The sequence below is a fragment of the Leucoraja erinacea genome, chromosome 33, assembly GCF_028641065.1.
Source record: "Leucoraja erinacea ecotype New England chromosome 33, Leri_hhj_1, whole genome shotgun sequence".
NCBI lineage: Eukaryota > Metazoa > Chordata > Chondrichthyes > Rajiformes > Rajidae > Leucoraja > Leucoraja erinaceus.
This window is the reverse complement of record NC_073409.1, coordinates 8,904,135-8,926,689: the sequence shown is the minus strand read 5'-3', so window position 1 is coordinate 8,926,689 and position 22,555 is coordinate 8,904,135. Positions and strand designations below refer to the sequence as shown.

The 22,555-nt window shown below is 40.2% G+C and overlaps 1 protein-coding gene across 1 annotated transcript in view; it reads right to left on the bottom strand.

Annotated features, from left to right (window-relative positions):
• adam10a (ADAM metallopeptidase domain 10a) overlaps positions 1-22,555 on the bottom strand; it is a 90,360-nt gene that overhangs the window by 3,860 nt on the left and 63,945 nt on the right. Inside the window, exons 6-15 of the mRNA XM_055661217.1 lie at positions 18,596-18,757; positions 17,266-17,358; positions 15,916-16,099; positions 10,334-10,497; positions 6,379-6,562; positions 5,897-6,047; positions 4,766-4,949; positions 4,034-4,136; positions 2,793-3,013; positions 732-858 (exon numbers count right to left, since the gene is read on the bottom strand). Coding sequence (XP_055517192.1) covers positions 732-858; positions 2,793-3,013; positions 4,034-4,136; positions 4,766-4,949; positions 5,897-6,047; positions 6,379-6,562; positions 10,334-10,497; positions 15,916-16,099; positions 17,266-17,358; positions 18,596-18,757 — 1,573 coding nt within the window. The remainder of the gene's footprint in view (positions 1-731; positions 859-2,792; positions 3,014-4,033; positions 4,137-4,765; positions 4,950-5,896; positions 6,048-6,378; positions 6,563-10,333; positions 10,498-15,915; positions 16,100-17,265; positions 17,359-18,595; positions 18,758-22,555) is intronic.

The following is a 22,555-nucleotide window of genomic DNA, read 5'->3' as shown; positions in this document are numbered from 1 at the left end:
CATATTGAATGGCGATGCTGGCTCGGAGGGCTGAATGGCCTTATTCCTGCACCTATTTTTCTATGCTTCTATGTTTCTCAAGCCAGCCCTAGAATGAGCACTTAGGAGTAGCAGTTTGTTCCATCTTTGTTCTGATGGAAGACCCAGCAGGATCAATCCCGCCTTTACACAGAGGCTCAGCTTCTGTAGGCCAATTACATACCAGTGCGGAAAGCAGTCACGGAGAAGCTGGTGGGGATCTCATTGGGAAGCAGAATGAAAAGCATTGAACAAAAATAATAAAAATTAACAACAAATTCAACAGTTGCTCTAATTAGTGCATATAAATGTATAGCAGACTTGCTTAACGAGCACTTCAAAAGAGCTCAAGTTTATATTCTAAACAAATATGTTAGATGACTGAAGTATAAGATTATAAATTCCAACTCCAAATAGATTTGGTCTCAACAAAAATTGAATTCACTTCACCTAAAGCACATAACTGTCTATCAAGTTGATGGAAGGGGATTTGTACGTTGTTTGTTATAGGTTAAATAATTAATAAGTGCAGGAAAATTAGAGATTTATCTTGGTCTAGCAATTATTGATGCAGATAATCTTTCAGTTAGGGCTGACTGGAAATATCAATGCAAGGCTGGTTTCAATTTGCTCTGCATTAAATGCAAAATTTTGAAAACCATTCATCTAAACAAATCTACTCTTGCAAAACTATTAAAACTTGCTTTACTCACCTGGAAGTGGTTTGGGAGGAGGCAGCTTTGGATTACTGCTCGGAGTATGCACACTACAGATTTTAATAAATCCTGCCATCAGCATAATGAGAGCTATTCCCATGAGCAGTACTGCCCACCAATGAGCCTAGAATTAAAAAAAAAAAAACATCTGAATTTCTCCAGCACCAAAATCATTCAGCAGGGTGAAATTATTTTATTAGCTAAAAGATGAGGGATCACATTATATTTTACAGATGGAAACAACAGAAAGGAGAAAATTACAGGCTAATGACAATAAAACTGTACAAAATATGACCAAACACTAAGATTGAAAACGTGAATGATATAAAATGCTCCAGAACTTTAATGATTTGGTCTACACCACCACTCATCCCCTCCCCAGCTCCTGTAACAGTGTAACACTTTTCCAAGTAGAGTCGTTGGATTTTTTTCCACTCAGCTTGGCACCAGAAATGAAAGTGGTGAACACTCCACCATTTCCATGCCTAGATTATGCTCAGTTTCATGTAATTTTTACTTGCAGTTGAGCAGATACCCAGAACTCATGGATTTTAAGGACGTTTCTAGAGCTGCAGATCATTGGGCCAAAGGGCAAGTTAATTTTAAGATGTATTTTAAACTGAAGCTTAATTATCACAATTTATTATTCCTAGATACTCAAATGATTTAATTAATTTTTTAGAAGCATATTTTTAATGAAAATGCACACTTTGATAAATAATTCCAGTGTTTAAGCCGATTTTCAAAGCTTGCATGGGGACTAACATTTTATTATAGGCAATACAGAGATAGGGAGCAGCATTTAAAAACAAATGACTATTTTATAAATTGAGTAATTGATCCCAGAGCTTATGCAAGTCACCAGTGGCGGAAAGCAAACATTTAGCAATCAAGTGAAGATTTTGAAATAGAGGGATATGGTAGAATATATGCAAAATAAGTCTGAGTCACTACTTTCAGCACATTACGAAACAAGCCAGAGATCAGCTGCCCAATGTTCTAGGTTTATATTAATGAGGACAAAAGGGTAAGCAAGAACCAATGGCAAAATATCTGACTAGATATAATTTATTTTCCCTTCATTTAGTTTCTTTATTATACAACAAAGTTATTCTTCAGTCCTCATCTTAAAATAATCTTTAGTTTAGTTTAGTTGATCTTTCCTCCAGCTTTAAAATAGAATTAAATCTGTTATCATTTAGATAATCACAAAAAGCTGGAGTAACTCAGCGGGACAGGCAGCATCTCTGGAGAGAAGGAATGGGTGACGTTTCGGGTCGAGAACCTTTTTTAGACTGAAAGTCACGGGAAAGGGAAGCGAGAGATATAGAAGATTTAGATAATCCAGGAGTTGTACCCTTTCCTCAGAAATCACTTTTTCCCTTCAACAGGAAGAGCCATCTATTCTACTGTAGGTTCAACCAAACAGGAGGAAAACTCACTTAAGTGCATTGCTCATCATGGTGCAATATACCATATATATTATATATAGAAACAAACACTAATGGGCCTGTCCCACTTAAGCAACTTTTTCGGCGACTGCCGGTTCCCGTCAAAGGTCGTTGCAGGTCGCCAAAAGTTTTCAACATGTTGAAAATCCAGTGGCGACCAGAACAAGGTACAACTCTTTGGGCGACCACTCACGATCGTACAGGCTTCACCCCGCGACATGTCGCCGGGGTATCGCCTGTATGGTCGTGAGCAGTCTCCTCAAGAGTCGTAGCGTCTTTCTTCGCCGCTGGATTTTCAACATGTTGAAATTTTTCGGCGACCTGCAACGACCTACGACGGGTGCTGGAAGTCGCCAAAAAGGTCGTGTAAGTGGGACAGGCCCATTACATTTCTTAAACTGGAACATGTAAAAAAAAAAAAAAAGCTAGGTTCTCTTCAACCAATATTTTTTTTTTTAAATCCCAATAATGGGATAGCTAATAATTTATGGACAGAAACACGTGCAGTTTTCTTTAATGTCAAGATCAATTCAGAGATAACATTGAGCCACAAAGTACAATTGCCAACTGTATTTCCTTGCTTCAAAAACAACCAAATTGTACTCACCACAATCCATTCAGCGATATTTTCATAAAGCTCTGGATTAAAGATTGCTTTCTTTAGCCTGGCCAATGGACCATCTGCATCAACAAGTCTACATCTATTAAAGACATCACAGTAGCCTTTGAAATCATTACAGGGTGAACCAGGCTGTAGCGAGATGGTGGTGTGATTAAAGTGTTTCTGCCATATCTCCGATCCAGTGCTTGCGCATGTTGATGGATTGTCTGCAAAAAGGACATTAGGGTGAAACTTGGCAAGATATCTGAAACCATTCAAGTGGACATTCTACTTCCACAGTGTTGACCAATTACAGTACTTTGTATTCCCCTCCACAGGTCCAAACTCAATGGTATGAACATTGAAGTCTCCAATTTTATGTAATGCCACCCCTAAATCCCCTTTCCCTTTCACCCGCCACCACCCATGTACAGACACTTTTCTCCCACCCCACAACACCCCAATCACCCAGGAAGCATGTGCTGGCTTTGGAGAGGGCCCATAGGAGGTTTACGAGAATGATCCCGGGGATGATTGGATTAACGTACGAGGAACATTTGAAGGCTCAGAGCCTGTACTCACTGGAGTTTAGAAGGATGAAGAAGTATTTTATTGAAACCTGCCGGAAAATGAGTGGAGGTGGAAAGGATGTTCCCAGTAATGGGAGAGTTTAGAACCAGAGGGCACAGCCACAGAATAGAGGACAAACCTACAAAATGGACACGAGGAGGAATTTCTTTAGCCAGAGGATGGTGAATCTGTGGAATTCATTGCCAAAGGTGACTGTGGAGGCCAAGACATTGGTATTTTTAAGGCGGAGATTGATAGGTTCTCAATTAAGAGGGGCCTTAAAGATGACAGGGAGAAAGCAGGAGAATGAGGTTGAGAGGGAATAATGGATCAGGCATGATTGAATGGTGTAGATGGGATGGGCTGAATGGCCTAATTATGGTCCTATACTGTAGATTTGGAACTCATACCACTGCCAACATGTCCTTTCACACACTACACAAGTTTCTTCTCTAGTGCGACAGCCTTGGTGGAGTAAAGGGCTCTCCGGGCTAGGAGGTTACACAGACCTTGCTTGTACACAAGTCTGCAGCCAAAGGCCAACATCACCTTTATGGTTGCCTTCCACGTCACTACCACGGAGGATGGTAGGAAACTGGAACACCCGAGGAATAACCAAAAGGGTTACAGGGAGAACGTGAACATTTCTGCTGGGATCAATACCACACAGCACTTACGTTTCTCCATACAGCAAACATGGCACAACTCAGAGTCATCATCCTTGTTCGCACACGTACACTCCATAAGCTTATACTTCTCACAGATTGATCCAGCGCATTGCTTGTGGGGAAAAAACATATTAAACCTTCAGTGGGTTGAAATCTATGACAACAGCAATTCCGAAAATGGCAAATTGATCGAACCAGTGAAAAATAATTTGATTTAATATGCATTCTTTAAATTTTAGTATAAGAAGCAACTACAGAAGCAAATACAAAAAAGACATTTTATTACAACGGAACAATATACATTTATGGATCACATAATTTGAAAAATGTGTTTTAGTTTTTGATATTAATCGGATATTTTTTTAAAGTGACGTCGAGCAGTTTATTCCAAATAACACATGGACCAGGTAAGAAAAATGTAATTCATAATCTGAAGTAAAAGTACTCAAGAGTAGCATTTAGATATGGACATCAAGTGCCTGAAAATATTCAAATATACAAGTCATTCTGGATTCACTTAAGTTGCAAGCAGCTTAGAACACATGAGCAAATAATCATTCTGATTATGATCGAGTTTCTTTTGTTTGTTTATACATATATATTCCTATATACATAAAACAAGATCATCTTTGTATTTGCTTACCGTGTCTAAATTAAATATTGCAAAACAATAGTATGAGCTCCACCTGCTCTCAGACAAAGTGAGATGAAGGTTTTGTATCCACAAGTGCAAACACTTACCCCATTGATGCATACTTGAGTTTTCATGTTACAGAGAGTAAAGTTGTCTTTGGGATCAGATGTTGGACATAAAGCAGTTCTACCATTACATTTCCCTTCCTTTGCACAATCTGACTCATTACGACATTTTTCAACAGCAGATTTGAAAATGCACGTTTTGGTACAGCATGGTCCTTGACTTGGGCTGAAACAAAAAGGTCAGCAACAAAATCAATACTTGAACCTCATTTTTATTAACATCACCTTATGCATTATATGCAAGTATTAATGAATCTCAAAATTCTCATTGTTGCACGAGTCCTTACTTGTTTTGTGCCTCTCACGAAAACTAATTGAAGTCAAAACATTCATTGAATCATTGCAGCACAGGTGGCTGCCACTGGACTCTACCAATCTGTCTGTGTTAGCTCTACAAAGAGCAATCCAGTCAGTCCCATTCCCCGCGCTCAGTCCCACAGCACTACAATTTATCTATCCTTCGGATATTTATCCAATTTCCTTTTTGGAAGCCACAATCTAACCTACATCCTCCAATATTTCCAAATCATAACTATTCATCGAGTTTAAAAATCAATTCTGGATATTTTGCTGATGCGGTCGACTTGTAACTTCTGACCCTTGAATCTCCGCTAATGGGAATAGATTTTATTTATACAACCAAAAATGTCATAAACCCAAATTTGTTAATATTTCAAATCAAGAGTATATACACATACTCTCACTGTATGATTTAAAATGAATTCCACCAATATATTTGAAGTTAGGACGAATACTGAAAAAGGACTTTTCTATTTCACATCATGTCAAACCTTTTCTGAATTAATAGGATCCAACATTGGAAGTCACACGCCATTAAAGTCGAGTTACTTGGGCTATTTCAGTCTTACCCTCGTCAAATCCCTATATTATGTAAAGATAATAATTTGTCACCGAAACACTAACTCCCATTTCTAAAATTTTCCACATGTGGATCTGGTTCTTTGACTGACATGTAAATGTAGAATCTACAACAGTGCATTGAGATAATGCTCCGCAATCATCCATAAAGCAGGATTATTGTCACGGCCGTCTTGACTGGGGAAAAAGTAAATGTAGTTTAACACATTCACACAATCACTAGCACTTGCTCACCTGCACATTTTCATTGGCTTAAGCTTACATTTCTTGTCCTCTGCTTCGTTTGCATTGTAGCAGCAATCGTCGTTGCATTGGTCACTGTAACCACAATCACACTGCTCCCCATCTTCTACTAAACCATTGCCACAGATTGGTTTCCCAGATTCTTCAAAAAAATTAAATTAATTTCCTCCATTAGTGTCATCATTCAGTGCTTGAATGCGAAGTTTGAACAATCGGGATGCGGAATTCAATTTCTATTTATTAAACCCCAAATGAACAGAGGATCCTGTACTCTGTCACCCATTGTCGCACATGAAAATGCCAATGTTAATTAATTATAGGCTAAATTGCAAAAGCTCAAATGGAACAATTTGTAGCTTTTTACAAACCGATCTGAAGCTAATTAATGCCTCGTTTTGTGCTACAGAATTACAGTAGTAAATGCCTTCAAGTATAATTTTCTAATTTTATAACGCTGTTGTTTTTATACTTACCAACAAAACAGACATTTTTCTTCTTGTCAAGGACTTGGCTGATGTTTTTAATACTACAGATAGAGAATTTATTGTTGTTCTGCTTATCACCAGATGTAGCTCGTGCATACATGATATAATTGCCTCTCTCTTTCAGCTCCCCAGACTTAGATTCTCCTGGGGTGCACTCACTGCCAGAGTCATGCTGGGAAAATAAATAGAATAGAATGCTGAATATTATTCACAGCTTGTAAAGTAATCACAAGTGTTGGTCTTGGTGTCACAAGGTACCCATGCACACCATGATAAATGTTACACATGGTCACAGTCCAATAGAAACCCATTGAGTACTGCGATGCATAACCCCAGGAGAAATTGAGTTTAAAAGCTCTCACGCATTTGCTCCTCAAGTATTTTTCCAGATAGTTTAACTTCGCAATGCTATGGAACAAAAACTAGTAAATAATTTGCACATTCAAGCTCTCAAATGGTCTCTCCTCCAGCTGCATTGCCATCATTGAATCAGTCCTTGAATGTCTGTGAAAATCCTTCAACAACTCTTCTGATGGATGCAGAGGTTCATGCCAAACATTTGCAGATTCATACACCACACAGCCAGACACAGTAGAATGCTTAGGATGTGGTGTCTTTCATATTGATGTAAAAGTAATCCCAACTTCATCCTGGGAGAGGGGTGTAACTTCTTACCAAGATCATGGCCTGGCAAATATCTCCCTCTCAACTGGTCAGCAAGCCCCTAATTACAGGCAGAACCTGATGCTGGTGTCTTAAGAGGCGGCACAGTGGTACAGCTGTAGAGTTGTTGACTTATAGCGCCAGAGATGAGATTCGATCCTGATTATTGGTGCTGTCTGTACAGAGCTTGTATGTTCTCCCCAAACACACCTGGATTTTCTCCAGGCGCTCCGGTTTCCTCCCACATTCCAAAGACGTGTGGGTTTGTAGGTTAGTTGGCTTCGGTAAAAAAATTGTCCCTCGTGTGTTGGACGGATCTAGTGATCGCTTGTCAGCATGGACTGAAGGGCCTGTTTCCATGCTGTCTTTCCAAACCAAACCTGCTGCCCGTCAGTTACAGCATCGAATACAGGATTAGCATAGAGGAACCTGGATGACTGACTCACAAATAAAGAATGACTGTATGACTGACCTGGCCAGTGATATTCCTCGTATGTTGCAAAACATACTTGGCAAATAAAAAAAATCTGATTCTAAAGAATTCTATTCCCATCACAGCAGCCAGGAAGCAACTGGATTGTCATAAAATGTAATCAGGTTTACAAATGTATTTGGGGGATTTTCAGCCTAGCCTTCAGACCCACTAAATGCAGCTGATTCTTAACTATTGCACCCAAAGATCCTTGGCACTTATGTATGGACAATTAATTTCTGCTGTGCGTGTGGTGGCCATCCCTCATGACTGAATACACACAAATGCTATGCAATAACACAAAAGTTGCTGAATACATTTGCAAGTTATTCTACCAGCTTCAATTCAATTTCGCTTAATAATATGTGACTCACCACCTTTTTAAGACGGCTCTCAACATTTTTTTAAATAATACATTAAACAGCATTTGAAAAGGGAGAACCTGCTGAACTAAACCTTGTTTCTTCTTGAAAAGATTTCCTAATGAACAAGTTGGCCTCAATAACAATACTTGTCCGTACGCGCACATTATATCTATTCCGACATTTGAAGCATTCCATCTTTTGAAGGCTTTTCTTCAACTTTCAACCTCCGTTAACAACTCAAACTTTTCCAGCAGCCACAGGATATTTCTACTAGTGGGAGAGTCTAGGACCAGGGGTCATAGCTACGGAATTAAAGGACGTCCCTTTACGGAGGAGATGAGGAGGAATTTCTTTAGTCAGAGGGTAGTGAATCTGTGGAATTCATTGCTACAGAAATGATGTGGAGGCCAAGTCAATGGATATTTTTAAGGCAGAGATAGATAGATTCTTCATTAGTACGGGTGCCAGGGGTTATGGGAGAAGGCAGGCCAAAGGAGTTTAGAGGGAAATATATAGGAGCCATGATTGAATGGCTGAGTAGACTTGATTGGCCAAATGGCCTAATTTTGCTCCTATCATTTATGAACATGATTAATTTTATCCCTGTTCTACCTCTAAACCACATCTTTTTAATCTTTACAATGACACGCATATACCTAATCAGCATGTTTGATATCTCAGTGGAGTGCAAAACGAGACACAATCACTCCTTACTGCCTCCAAGGGAAAGGAGTTCAAACTCCTTGCTGATTTATAAAACAAAACACAGACAACAAAAGCATCATAAGGCCCTCTCCAATATAGAAGCCTACACCCAAGTGATGTCACTGGATCTTCACATGTACTTTGGCATGGAGTGGCCGGAGCTCCTCTGCCAAGATTTTGCCTCTTTAGTCGTTACTTTGGAGATAAAACATGGAAATAGGCCCTTTGGCCCATTAAGTCTGCACCGACTAGCGATCACCCCATAAACCAGCATTTCCTTACATACTAGGGACAATTCACATAAGCTAATTAACCTACAAATCTGTATATCTTTGCAGTGTGGGAGGAAACCGGAGCACCCGGAAAAAAGCCCACAAGCTCACAGGGAGAGCATATAATCTCCACACAGACAGCATCCGTAATCAGGATCGAACCCAGGTCCCTAGCGCTGCGAAGTGGGAATTCTACAACTGCACCACCCTGTGGTATTTTCCCACATTTTTTCCACATTTATCCTAGTGATCTCTGCAAATGACCGGCCTCTCAACTTCCATGGAAAAAACTCATACCGATGACCAACAGCTATTGCCCTTTAGTTTTGGAGTCGTGTCATCACTTTGACTGAGGAAAGCAAGACTGGAAATATTTGCTGCAATCATATTTGCAAGACCGAGCTCTGCCTTGTTCCCACTCCACATAATTGTGGAGGGCGTGGATATTTGATCTGGTTTCCCAGGAAGCCCCAGGCAGAAGTCCACCTAACAGAGAGGATCTCAGGAGAACCGGACAATTTTTACTAACTTTCCAGGAATACATGGTTGACCATGCAAGCGTGTGGATACACTACTGAATGTACTCTACACCAGCTGCAAAAATCGGCATTACTGTTGGTATCAGTAGCAGTTTATCTTAGTAAGCATACTTGTCACACAGTTGCAACCCGTACAACTAGCTTATTTCACAGCATCAACTGGACAAACAATAAAACAGGATGCATGCTTTGCATACTGCAGTCACATGTACAAGCCACGAGTAAATTAGTCTTTCAAAGCCATTTTATTTTTAAATTTGGAGTAACCATGCGCCTTCTGCAGCAAAGGTCATCTGCATAACCGATCACGGGACGCTTTCTTCCAGAACTGCCTGACCCACTTGTTTTTTTTTTTTTAAAAACAATCCACTCACCTTCATTTACCCTTTCCATTCAAATTCAAAATGTTTCTGTACCTTTGGTACAGGTCAGTTAGGTGCTGTCCTTTAATGCACTGGTGAGTCTAGGGACTGAACTAGAGAACACATGCCCTGGCATCTAACCTCCAGTCCTTCCTAGAAATGGGAGCATGGAATATGCTGACCCTCAGAGAGCACTTTGCTGCTGGTTTGAGAGTGGGTTTCAGGCCCAGGTCATCAACGTTAATCATAAATTTCTCTCCATGTAAACTATCCAGGCTGCAATGTATTGCCATGCGTTTTTGTTTTAGTCCGCATTACTAGTTTGATCTTGTTGTACTTGATGCACTATAATAGCGCATGTATTCATTATAAATTAAAATGCTAAGCAATATAAATGCAGTTTGCATCAATTTTCATAACTTCAACACAAATTCAATAACATAATTTATGAATTCATTTCCAAAGGTAATACACATTTGAAGTTGAAAATCCTATGGGGAAATAAACTGCAGCAACATTTTAGGAATCATTTAGTAAGTTCATTTATGTTAGATATAATACTTACAGGAGAACCAAAGTTGTGGCCTATTTCATGAGCAAAGGTTATGTGGGAGACTTTGGGAGGGACATGAGAACCGTAGTTTTGGACAGTGATGATTCCAGTGTTGAGTGACTTCTTCTTGCCATCAGAATAAAGCTTATTTTTCTCACAAATCCCCCCAGAGTTCCCTATTTGGTGGAACAGAATACAAATATTGGTTAAATGGGCAATATTAAAAATACAATTCATTTCTGAAGCTGAAAATTCCATTAAGTACAAGCACACAACAATTTTCAGATTGCCATAGGAAAGAACTGTAGATGCTGGTCTATACCGAAGATTGACACAAAATGCTGGAGTGACTCAGAGAGTCAGGCAGCATCTCAGGAGAAAAGGAATAGGCGACATTTTGGGACGGAACCGTACTTCAGGCCCTTCAGACTGAAGAAGGGTTCCGATCTGAAAGGTCACCTTTTCCTTTCCTCCGGAGATGCTGCCTGACGCGCTGTTACTTCAGCATTTTTGTCGAATTTTCAGATTGCTATTGTTCAGATGACAGAAACAAGTATACCTGCAGTACAAGGATTTGAACACTACAATTTGAAGGGATATATATCCATTACAAAAGTGCATGTATTGTGAGCAAGAATCTAATTACCTTGCAATACTTTTTTTTTAACTATTTCCAGATACTCTTATTAACCAATGTTGAAAGGAAATGGGTTGTACCTTTAAAATGCACATTTATATTAACCCTCTCGTTTAAAATCCCATTCCTTCAAGAAAATAATTGCCTCTAAATGTAAATTATTAAACAATAAAATGTATCAGAGGTATTACAGCTCCGGCAGTAGTTCAAAGAGTTGTCATATTTTGTCGTATAATTTTCCCCTATGTGCATGTGCATGGCTCATTTTAATGCACCCATAAACATTCAGCTTTTACATAAAATTTTCATTTCACTACCACAAGTTTAATAAAACTTCAGTTCAATTGTCCAATTTCCACAGGTGGCCTTCCTCTTGGGTTCTTTTATGTTTCAGTAGCTTAGGTTTTCTCAGCTACATTTTCCAGGACACTGCTTTTGTTTCCTTGGTGGCTCTATTTTGTGCCAAGGTTATTCACTGCAATGGGGACCAACGTTTTGAACTGTACTCCATCTGGGCTGGCTACTAACGACATTGATTCTCTTTGGCTCATTAATAATGTGTTAAGCTCCTCTCCACAAATGTTATATAAAAAAAAATCCCAACTGTTTCCTAGCAGGATTTAACAGCATTTACCTTCTGGGGAAAAAAATGAGTGGTTTCACTGTGAGAAGTGCACAACACAGTTGAGCATTAAATAAAAGTATTTTGTATTTATTAGGTATTAAAACAAGACCAAACTAAAACAGTTTAAACTTGAGAGCAGGCTGTTTAGGAAGAAAGAGGCCCTAATCCACCAAGCTCGCCCTCCATTAATGAAGCTCACTGCCTGCCTTTGTGAAATCAATTTGTATGCTTCACTACAAAACCTTTACTCCCTTTGCATACGGTATCTAGTTCATCTTACTCCAGCATATTTAGACGTGTAAAAAAATGTAGCTGTGTATTGGTCTTTGCTATTTTAAGTATCATGCAAACTAATAATTTAGAACCGAGGGCAGAGTGATGATCAAGTAGGGTGACGTGCGTTATTCCACATCACATGCCCGATGCTGTGATAAGAGAAGCCTTTTCATTTTTTAGGCCATTGAACTAATGCAAATTACATCACAGGTCAGTTTACGAGCATCGGTACCATGTCAGGGAAGGGCTTAGAAGACAGTGAAATTTCGTATTACTGTTTTGACTTAAAAAAAAAATGGTGCGAATGAGGAAGTCCTTTACACCATTTCCTCCTTTAGACCGTGATTGAGACGAAGGACCACTTCCTGTGCTGTACTCTTCTATGTTCTTCCTCCCCCTTCCTTTCTTCTATGTTCTTCCTCCCCCTTCCTCGGCCCATCCCCAAACCCCCTCCTGACTATCCAATTTGATTCCCATGGTGCAGCACCAAAAGCTAATGCCGTCCTTAGCCAGTTTGCACTCTAAATTTGGCTGCTGGACATGGCCCTGAAGTTATCAACATGGTTTATAAACTAAACACTTCAAAATCACGTCAATAAATCAAAAGAGATAAAGCACCTAGAAACTTAAACAAACAGCAGGCTACAAGGTTCCATATTTTAACACAAAGTTATTCTAAAGAGGTGCCTCGAGGTTTACTGATGCAGTTGAGAACTTTTGATTACAACCTTTGAATCCCCTGTAAATTTTACAATACACATTCATTTTATTCATTTAGCTCAAAGAATTTCCTTTGCCTGCTGTGTGTCAGTTATCCAATCTTGTTAAATGCGCTAAACAAATGGAACAATTTCGGATCATATATTTCACAGTGAGCAACAGAGTCAGAAGCACAAGTCCATTACTTCATTAAATCTTTGAAAGTGTTCGCTCAATGCATTGCCACAATGCCTTTAATTGATATATAAAGTTAAAGGGCCTGAAAGAGAATAGTGGCGATAACTTTGAGGCAATGTGCACTAAGCAAATGGCACCTGCAGCAGCCAAATTCAGAGTACAAAGTGCTTTGTCTAAAGGAGTAAGGAAGGCCTTTGTTTTTATGTAATTTGCACCACAGGAATCAAATTGTATGGATAGGAAGGAACTGCAGATGCTGGTTTACACCATAGAAAGACACATAAAAGCTGGCGTAACTCAGCGTGTCAGACAGTATCTCTGGAGAAAACAAATAGGTGACGTTTCGGGCCTAGACCCTTCTTCAAACTGAGAGTCAGGGGAGAGGGAAACAAGAGATATGAAAAGGTACATAAAATAAATGAATGAAAGATATACAAAAGGAGCAAGGGGAATCACAGAGGAGGTGCAGCGAGAGATGGTATTGCAGAACTTTCAGAGAGCGGTGGAGAACTTCTTCAAAGTAGGCATAACTGGAGATTTTGCGGTGGAGGACAAAATGTGTAATGTGTATGATCAGGAGGGGGGTTGGTTGGGGGAGTAGGGCATAGAACAATATAGCCCAAACAATATAGAACACAGGCCCTTCGTCCCATAATGTTTATGCCAAACATTATGCCGTGACCAACTCTTATTCTGCCTGTGCATAACCAATATCCCTCCATATCATGTGGCTATCTGAAGGCCTCTTAAAGCACCACTATTGTATCTCCCTCCATCACCATCCCTGGCTACCCGTTTGAGAAACTCACCACTGTGTAAAAACCCTGGCCCACACACCTACTTTAAACCTTTCCTCTCTCACCTTAAAGCTTCGCCCACTCGTCAGGCATTTCCACCCTGGGAAAAGGATTCCAACTGCTTCTCCTGTACATGCCTCTCATAAGTTTAAGCACTTCTATCAGGTTTCACCTCAACCTCTTGCAGAGAAAACTGTCCAACCTCTCCTCGTAGCTAACACCCTCTAAACCAGGCATCAATCATCTACAACCCATTGGGATGACATTGATTTTTCCAACTTTAGGTGACTTCTACGAACATCTCTCGTCCCCATGACCTCCACTAAAAGTCTATAAACAAGCACCACAGTTTGTAACGATGTATCCCATTTGGGCTCACAACGCCTCCAGCCAAAAATCGGTCTATCAGAGAACCTCCTTGCCCAAGACTATCTGTTACCAGCCCAAATTTGTCCTGGATCCCCCCCCCCCCCCCCCACTGCTTCGAGTTCCTTCCCCCCCCCATACAAAAAAGAGACACACAACTACATAAAAGTTAACATAAACATCCACAGTGGATTCCTCACTGTAATGGAAGGCATTAAAGTCCAATCTTCTTCCTCTTTATTCTCCCGTGATCGATGTAGTTGAACCATCGGTAGTCTGGGCAATCGAAGCTCGCGCAGCCGATGGTCAAAGCCCCTGTGTCGGGCGGTTGAAGCTCCTGCGGCTTGGAGCTCCCGACGTTGGTCTCTGACCAGGGTCCCCAAGATCCATGATGTTAAAGTCCACAGGCTCCCGCAGTTGGAGCTATGAAGTCGATCCCCGACATGGACCGCCAGCTCCGTAATGTTAAGTCCGCAGTCTCCCGCAGTTGGAGCTCCCGTAGCCGGTCTCCAGCAGGGGCCGCCAACTCCTCGATGTTAGGCCGCAGTGGGAACGGAAATGTGATACGAAAAAAAATCGCATCTCCTTCGTGGTAAGAGATTTAAAAAGTTTCCTCCAACCCCACCCCCGCCCCCACATAAAACAAGCTAAAGAACACTAAAACATATTTAACACTTACTAAAAAACAACAAAGAAAGAAGGGACAGACAGACAGATTGTTGGCGAGGCAACATTTTGGGTCCATCTTTGATATAAACCAGCATCTGCAGTTTATTTTTATTACATTATATCATTCTGTTAAACCACCTCTGCACACTTTCCAAAGCCTCCACATCCTTCCTGTATTGAGGCGACCAGAACTGCATGCAATACTACAAATGTGGCCTAACCAAAGTCCGATAAAGCTGTAAGAGGAGGAACCAGTGGGGTTGTGCTATGATTTCCTCAAATAGCTAATTTATGGTTGGTGATGGATGGTGGAAGAGCAGATGGATGAGAGCCACAAGTCATAGCCACGGTGGTTGGATGCATAAAGTCTTGGGCTTGAAAAGGAGGTGGGGCTGCACTATAGTAGAGCAGCACATTACTTAAAGGCCTATCTGAGGCAAATTGCCCACCAAGAAAAGCAGCATTAAGCAAAGCAAACACAAGGAAATAGTTTGAAATAGGCCACTGGTCAGGCAGTATTGATTGAGAAAAACAATATTCAAGTTTGGTGACCTTTCTTCAGTGAAGCGAAACATCAGTTCCCTTTTATCGCTCATGTGATACTGCCCATTGCAGTATTTTCCATTTTGCATTTCCAGTAATCCACACTTTCGCTTAGGAATAAATACCGCAAACGTTTGTTTCTGCGCAAGGGACCTACTCTGCCCCTGGGGCAGGCACGCAGGATCCAAAATCCCATGGGACGTGGTCTGGTGTCTACAGCATGGAACTTGATGCAAGTGCATGCATCAAAGTTCGTCGATCATTAGCAGGATAGTTGTAAGGAAAGCACAGCGGAAAACTTTTTTTTAAGAACCCACGAGTCCATGGTTTCACTTTGAAAGGCATTCCATTGAAATTGAATCAGACAACATCCAAAAAACATGGTGCATTACAATCTAGCTTCTAGGCATATTAATATTATCAGCAGAACCATAATGAATATGGGCAGTACTGTTTCCAATGGGTGCTCTACTTCAGCACAGATAAATGGTCATGCAAGCACTTCTTCAGGAAAGAATACCACTTAAAATATGAGTATTATAATATATTTTAGTTCAACCATCATCAATGCAGGAGATACTCCCACAAGGTTCACAATAACATTAAAACAAAAAACATCAAAAAACAACACAGAAATGATATTTTCCTCAAATAGAACCCATCATTCCAAAAGCATTATCAGCTATACTCAATTTTAAAGCAAGGGCTCGGAAGCAACCATTTAATTGGCATTTAATTAATGGAAACCAAGTCGCTGCAACCAGCAATATCTTCAGATATTTACCTGCTGGGGCACCAACCCACGCCAATCCCAAAACGCCATCATCAAAATCACGATCTGTGAACACGTAGGCTAAGCAATAATCATCGTGATTCTGTTCCGAATTGAGTTCGAGAAATTTCTCCACCCCAATATTCGCAAACCTAAATGGGTTGCTTCTATCTTTTTCGTGGGTAGTGGTGTTGATCTGAAAAGCAGCATTATTTGTGTTAGATAACAAGCTGAAGAAGGACAAAGGTTGCAACAAAAATATTGTACATAAATAAAATGTGAGGAAATGCATTCTATTGTACAGTTAATCCAACATCCTTGGGACTTTAGTGATCAAGAACTGGCAGACCATTGGACATTATTGCAGTTATTACTCGCACACTTATATTTACTACTTAGATGTTGCACGTGGTACAAATTTCTCAGCAAATCCGATGTGTCAAAAGGACCGAGGGAACCGGGCCTTCAGTGTGGCTAAGCAAGTGCAAAATCAGCAATCCGAGAACGACACGCAACCATCAGGAATTCCGAACTATTGGAGAGTGGAAAGTCAGAGTTACACTGTACAAAGAGTTTGTCTCTCTGACATTGCTTATTGGTGACAAAAATAATTCACTTTTCTACAATGACTCCTCTGCCGCAAGGACTAATCCGCTACTTCCAACTCGTACTTAACTCCAACATGAGCGCAAAATGCCAGAAATGTTTGTGATCAAGTCCCCTTAGGCTTCTTGTAGACACAAATTAGTATTATATGTAGGTGTCACAGGGGCAGCACAGTGGCGCAGCGGTAGAGCGGCTGCCTTACAGCACCAGGGACCAGGGTTCGGTATATGTAGGTAGTTGGTACGTTCTTCCTGTGACTTTTATCCGGATGCTCCGGCTTCTTCCCACACGTCGCAAAGATGTGCAGGTTTGTAGGCTAATTGGCTTGGTAAAACATGTAATTTGCCCCTAAGGCTGTAGGATAGTGAAATGTGCGGAGATTTCTAACCAATTTAGAGATACAGCACAGAAACAGGCCTTTTGGACCAGCAATCCCCTCACACTAATGCACTAGACTAAAAAAAGTACACCTGGATTTCAAAGACAATCTGCAGAGACAATTTCAAAGCCCATCCTAATGAAAGCCACTAAAAGATATGTAATAATAGGACCCATTCTCCCCAATATTTTTTGCTGCTTGATTAACGAATTCAATTCCAAAGAACACAAGGTCGACAGTCAGCAATAATGAGAGGGGATTGTGAAATATAATTTTCATGTTATCAGAATTCCAATGAAGTGAATACTGATTACCTAACAAACAGTAAAAATAAAACCAACATTGAGGCCCAATTTAAATCTTAAGATAATACTTACTCGCACTCTTTTCACCATAAAACTGATATTTCTGATTCCTAGAAAATCAGTCGTCTGGTAAATTGTATCAATTGCTTTAACGTGACTGGAAATCTGGAATTGAAAACAAATGGTTTTAATTCTCAACCATAAATACAGATTAGGTCAATTCTTTTGCTCAGATACCCACAAGTAACAATCAGAAATGTAATTTTTCAATTTCCAAATGAAAAATCTTAAATACTTTCAAACACTAATTCAAAGTTTTCATGGAATGTTCTCAACAGGCGATGCCCCTGCATGTTTGTAGCCCAGTTCAAACAAACAATCTAAGATACTGCTACAACTATCAAAGCATAATTAGTGAAGGATCATTCATCCTGTGGGAAAAAAAAGGACACGCCTAACACATATTGCAATTTTCAAATAAAAGCTGTCCTAACTAAAGAAGTTTAAAGCTTTTCAAAGAGAAATGCAGCAACAGCTTAATTATCCATGACTTATCTAATGGGCACTGTTCAGTAACTGGCAGCACCAAGGGAATAGCCAGCCCACATCAAGAACAATGGATAGAACAGATGCAATCATTATTCAGTCTCGAGGATTGGTATTGCTTTGTGGTCAGATAATTGCATGCTGGAATCCTAAGTACTGATTCTAGACTTTTCTTTATGTTAGCTCTTGGGAAATAGATGGATGCAATGGGAAATATCCCAACCAGGATGTTCCCTAAATGAAATTAAGAAAACTACTGCAAATGCAATATTTTGTGTTGAATTTTGTTAATGTTTAAGAATAGATTTTGAATTTGGGTCCACTTTGTGTTTACACAAACAAAGGCTCCTTGGTAGTTTTCTCAACACATAGGTTGAAATAAATGACTGCCTTATTGGGTGAATACTCAGTACATCCATTATTTAAGTTTAACTCAGAACTTGTCAAATGTTCTTTCAAACCAACCCCATGGCATCGGGCTGTGTCAGGAATGTAAGCTGCATCTACAGAATTTCGTAAAACAGATCACATTCACTGTAATTTTCTTCTCAAATCTAACAAAACATTGGTTGCTCTATCTTCCATTTCTTTCTTTCTCAAAAAACGAACAAAAGAAAACAGTCAGTTCAACTATTTGGAATTCAGATCAGCAAGCATCTAATGGCAAAGCAATATGAATGCTTGTCTGACCATCATACTGTGTAGCTCATCTCATTTATCCTTCACATGTGCATTGATTTTGCAGACTTATTAAATATCAATACATCCAATAAAACAAGTTTGATTTCATTGCATGCAAACATACAATTGATGGGCAAAACACTATTAAATAGAACAATTTATTGCCTTTTCATACCTGAGCTATTACGGCCTCTCTTGAACCATAGTAGTTAAAGAACAGATGATCAGTTTGAATAAAGAGCTGACATGTGTTTTTGTCTTCTGGAGATGCCCGCCGTTTCCTCAAAATAATTGGTTCTTGATCGCCTTCATGTTCATGTTCAAAGTTCACAGGCGCCTGTGCAGAGCAAACCACAAAGAGTTGACAACGTGGAACAATATTCAATGGTGCCACTGATTTCCAAGTGGTATGCCAGCCAGGCTATGTTGTAGGTTCTCTGGTTGGCGTCAGCCTCAAAGGAATAACCAAGACCATTTGTTTCTCTCAGAGTAGAGGAGAGGTTGTATTTACCACTTTTAAAACTGTCCAAATACGATTTGAAATGTTAAAAATAAAGAAAATAAACAGTAACCCATTTAATTTAATTGGGCAGTACTAGCTTCAGTCACTTGCATCGAACCAAAGCAGCCTACATCATTCATGGTGATCCTTTGAAGTATATCCTCAAATGCACATGGTAATATGACAACTACCTTAGTTAGCTGACTGGCAAGGATTAACCCCTAATCCTTTGAACGTCATGACCCAAAACATTACCCATCCATTGTCTCCAGAGATGCTGCCTGACCCGCTGAGAATTACTCCAGCATTCTGTTTCTACCCCTAATCCTTTGTACACTATGAAGGGTTCCAAGTTCTAGTTATTTATTTTATAAAAATTAAAATCATAATACTAAACTCACTCGAGGATTAATTCTAAACAGAATGCTGGAGTTCTAAGCAACCTGGTCGCAGAAAATTGTAGATTCAAATTCTGTGAAAGTATTTCAAAGTAGAAATAAATAATGCACTCTCTGAACGCTGCGTTAAACCAAAGCTCCACCTGCTCTCTTGGGTGGACTTAAAAGATTGCATGGAGTCATTTTGAAGAGCAACAGAGACTCCACCAGCAATGGTTCTCCTTTGCTCACCATCGCAAAATGATGGCTTTATCACATAGCCTTTTGTGGACGCTTCCTGTGTGCAGATTGTTGGTGCAGTAATAAAAGCAATTGCACTTCAAATGTGCTTCACTGGTTGTTAAGTGTTTCAGGACATTCCCCCAGCTCGTGAATAGCACTATACAGAAAAGCAATTCAATTCCACAATAATAAGATTGGACACATTTCAGAACGTGTAGATGGAGATTTTACAGGAAAGACTGTCTTTACTGTAAAATTGACATTAGAACTTCATGTACACAAAACAAAAAATTCTGAAACGCTAAAAATAACACTCAGTAAGATTTTACAGGAAAGACTGTCTTTACTGTAAAATTGACATTAGAACTTCATGTACACAAAACAAAAAATTCTGAAACGCTAAAAATAACACTCAGTAATTCAGTCAGGTTTCATTAGCTAATGTTACATTTTAGAAACATCTGTATGCTTGTACTGTGCACTGCTCTCTTCGTCCTATGTTTTAATTGCACACCCTTTAATATCCTGCAGACTAAAAGTATCAATTCTATCGAGTTGATTTATCTCCCATTCTGCTATTGACCTAATCCTTCCACAAGCCTAGAACAGCCAATCTTTTCAATGTACTTTATCTTATCACCGACACTCTCCAACAATGAGCTTAGCATTTCATATAGGTTTCAGATCAACAGGATATGGTCTTTGAATAACAAATGTTAATTCTGTTACCCTGTAATCCAATTTTTTTTAAATCACAATGTGGAATTTTATCAAATACGAATGCTTAATTATCAAGCTTCAGATGTATTCTTTCTTGATGAATTAACAGATGATTATTCAAATTTTCTTCGGCTTACACATATCTTTTTGAAGCTTTGATTAAGGATTTGTAATGGCATGTAAATGTTAAAACCAGATCCCAAACAAATTTGTCCAGCAGTTTTCATACCCTCAAACTTACCAAAGTACTTCATTAAATATTTTTGACGTGCAAAGTCATACAGCATGGAAGCAGGCCCTTCAGCCCAAATCGCCCATACAGACCAAGATGCCCCATCTACTCTAGTCCCACCTGCCTGTGTTAGGCTATTGTCCCTGTACTTGTCCAAATGTTGTTACAGTATATGCCTCAACTATCTAAATGGCATCAAGTTGGGAAAAGGGGAAGTACAACGGGATCTGGGGGCCCTTGTACATCAGTCTATTAAAGTAAGCATGCAGGTACAGCAGGCAGCGAAGAAAGCGAATGGCATGTTGGCCTTTATAACAAGAGGAATCGAATATAGGAGCCAAGAGGTCCTTCTGAAGTTGTACAGAGCCCTAGTGAGACCACACCTGGACTATTGTGTGCAGTTTTGGTCCCCTAATTTGAGGAATGACATTCTTGCTATTGAGGGAGTGCAGCATAGGTTTACAAGGTTAATTCCCAGGATGGCGGGACTGTCATATACTGAGAGAATGGAGCAGCTGGGCTTGCACACTCTGGAGTTTAGAAGGATGAGAGGGAATCTCATTGAAACATACAAGATTGTTAAGGGCTTGGACACGCTAGAGGCAGGAAACATGTTTCCGATGTTGGGGGAGTCCAGAACCAGGGGCCATAATTTAAGAATAAGGTGTAAGCCAATTAGAACGGAGACGAGAAACCACTTTTTCTCACAGAGAGTGGTGAGTCTGTGGAATTCTCTGCCTCAGAGGGCGGTGGACGCAGGTTCTCTGGATGCTTTCAAGAGAGAGCTAGATAGGGCTCTTAAAGATAGCGGAATCAGGGGATATGGGGAGAAGACAGGAACGGGGTACTGATTGGGGATGATCAGCCATGATCACATTGAATGGCGGTGCTGGCTCGAAGGGCCAAATGGCCTACTCCTGCACCTATACTGTCTATTGTCTAACTACCTCCTCTGGCAGCTCCATACACCCACCACTCTCTGTGTGAAAAAGTCGCCCTCAAATTCCCATTGAGTTTTTCCGCTCTCAGCTTAAATTGTCCCCTGGTGCTTGATTCCCCAACTCTGGGTGAAATACTGTGCATTTACCCTATCTATTCTCCTCGTGATCTTATATATCTCTATAAGAACACCCCTCATCCTCCAGACCTCCAAGCAATTAAGTCCTAGCCTGCCCAACTATAGCTCCATCTATAGCCTCAAGTCCTAGCAACATGCTCGTAAATCTTCTCTGCACTCTTTCCAGTTTAACGACACCTACAACAAGGTGACCCGAAGGAAAATGGAACACAAGACTTCAAATGCGGTCTTACCAATATCTTATACAACTGTAACAACTTCTATACTCAATACCCCGAGGTTTAGTTTAGTTTAGAGATACAGCGCGGAAACAGGCCCTTCCGCCCAACGGGTCCGCGCTGATCAGCGATCCCCACACATTAACACTATCCAACACACACCAGGGACAATTTTTACATTTACCAAGCCAATTAACCTACAAACCTGTTCGTCTTTGGAGTGTGGGAGGAAACCGAAGATCTCGGCGAAAACCCATGTATGTCACGGGGAGAAAGTCCAAATTCCGTACAGACAGCACCCGTAGTCGGAATTGAACCCGGGTCTCCGGCACTGCATTCGCTGTAAGGCAGCAACTCTACCGCTGTGCAACCATCCTCTCTATCTGCAACACCACTGTCAAGAAACTATGTACATGCACTCCTAGATCCCTCTGCACTCCAACACTACCCAGGTCCTTGCCAGTCAGAGTTGTTAGTATAAAGGGCCACCAATTCAAAGACCCACAATATAAAGGAGACAAATTCAATAATTTTGCTTGAGGCAGAAACATTGGGCAGGACATCTAATCTTCCCTGTTCTTCTGTGAATTATGTCATGGGACCTCCAAGTAAGAGTTACAGGATGTCAGGATAACTTCTCAGTTGAAAAAAAATATTCCTGGCAGTGCGGAGCTCCATTATCAGCACTCAACATTCAAACTCCATTCATTCTGCACTTGTGCTACGAGAGAGGAAAACTGCAGTAAACTTCTGATATGGGCTAAT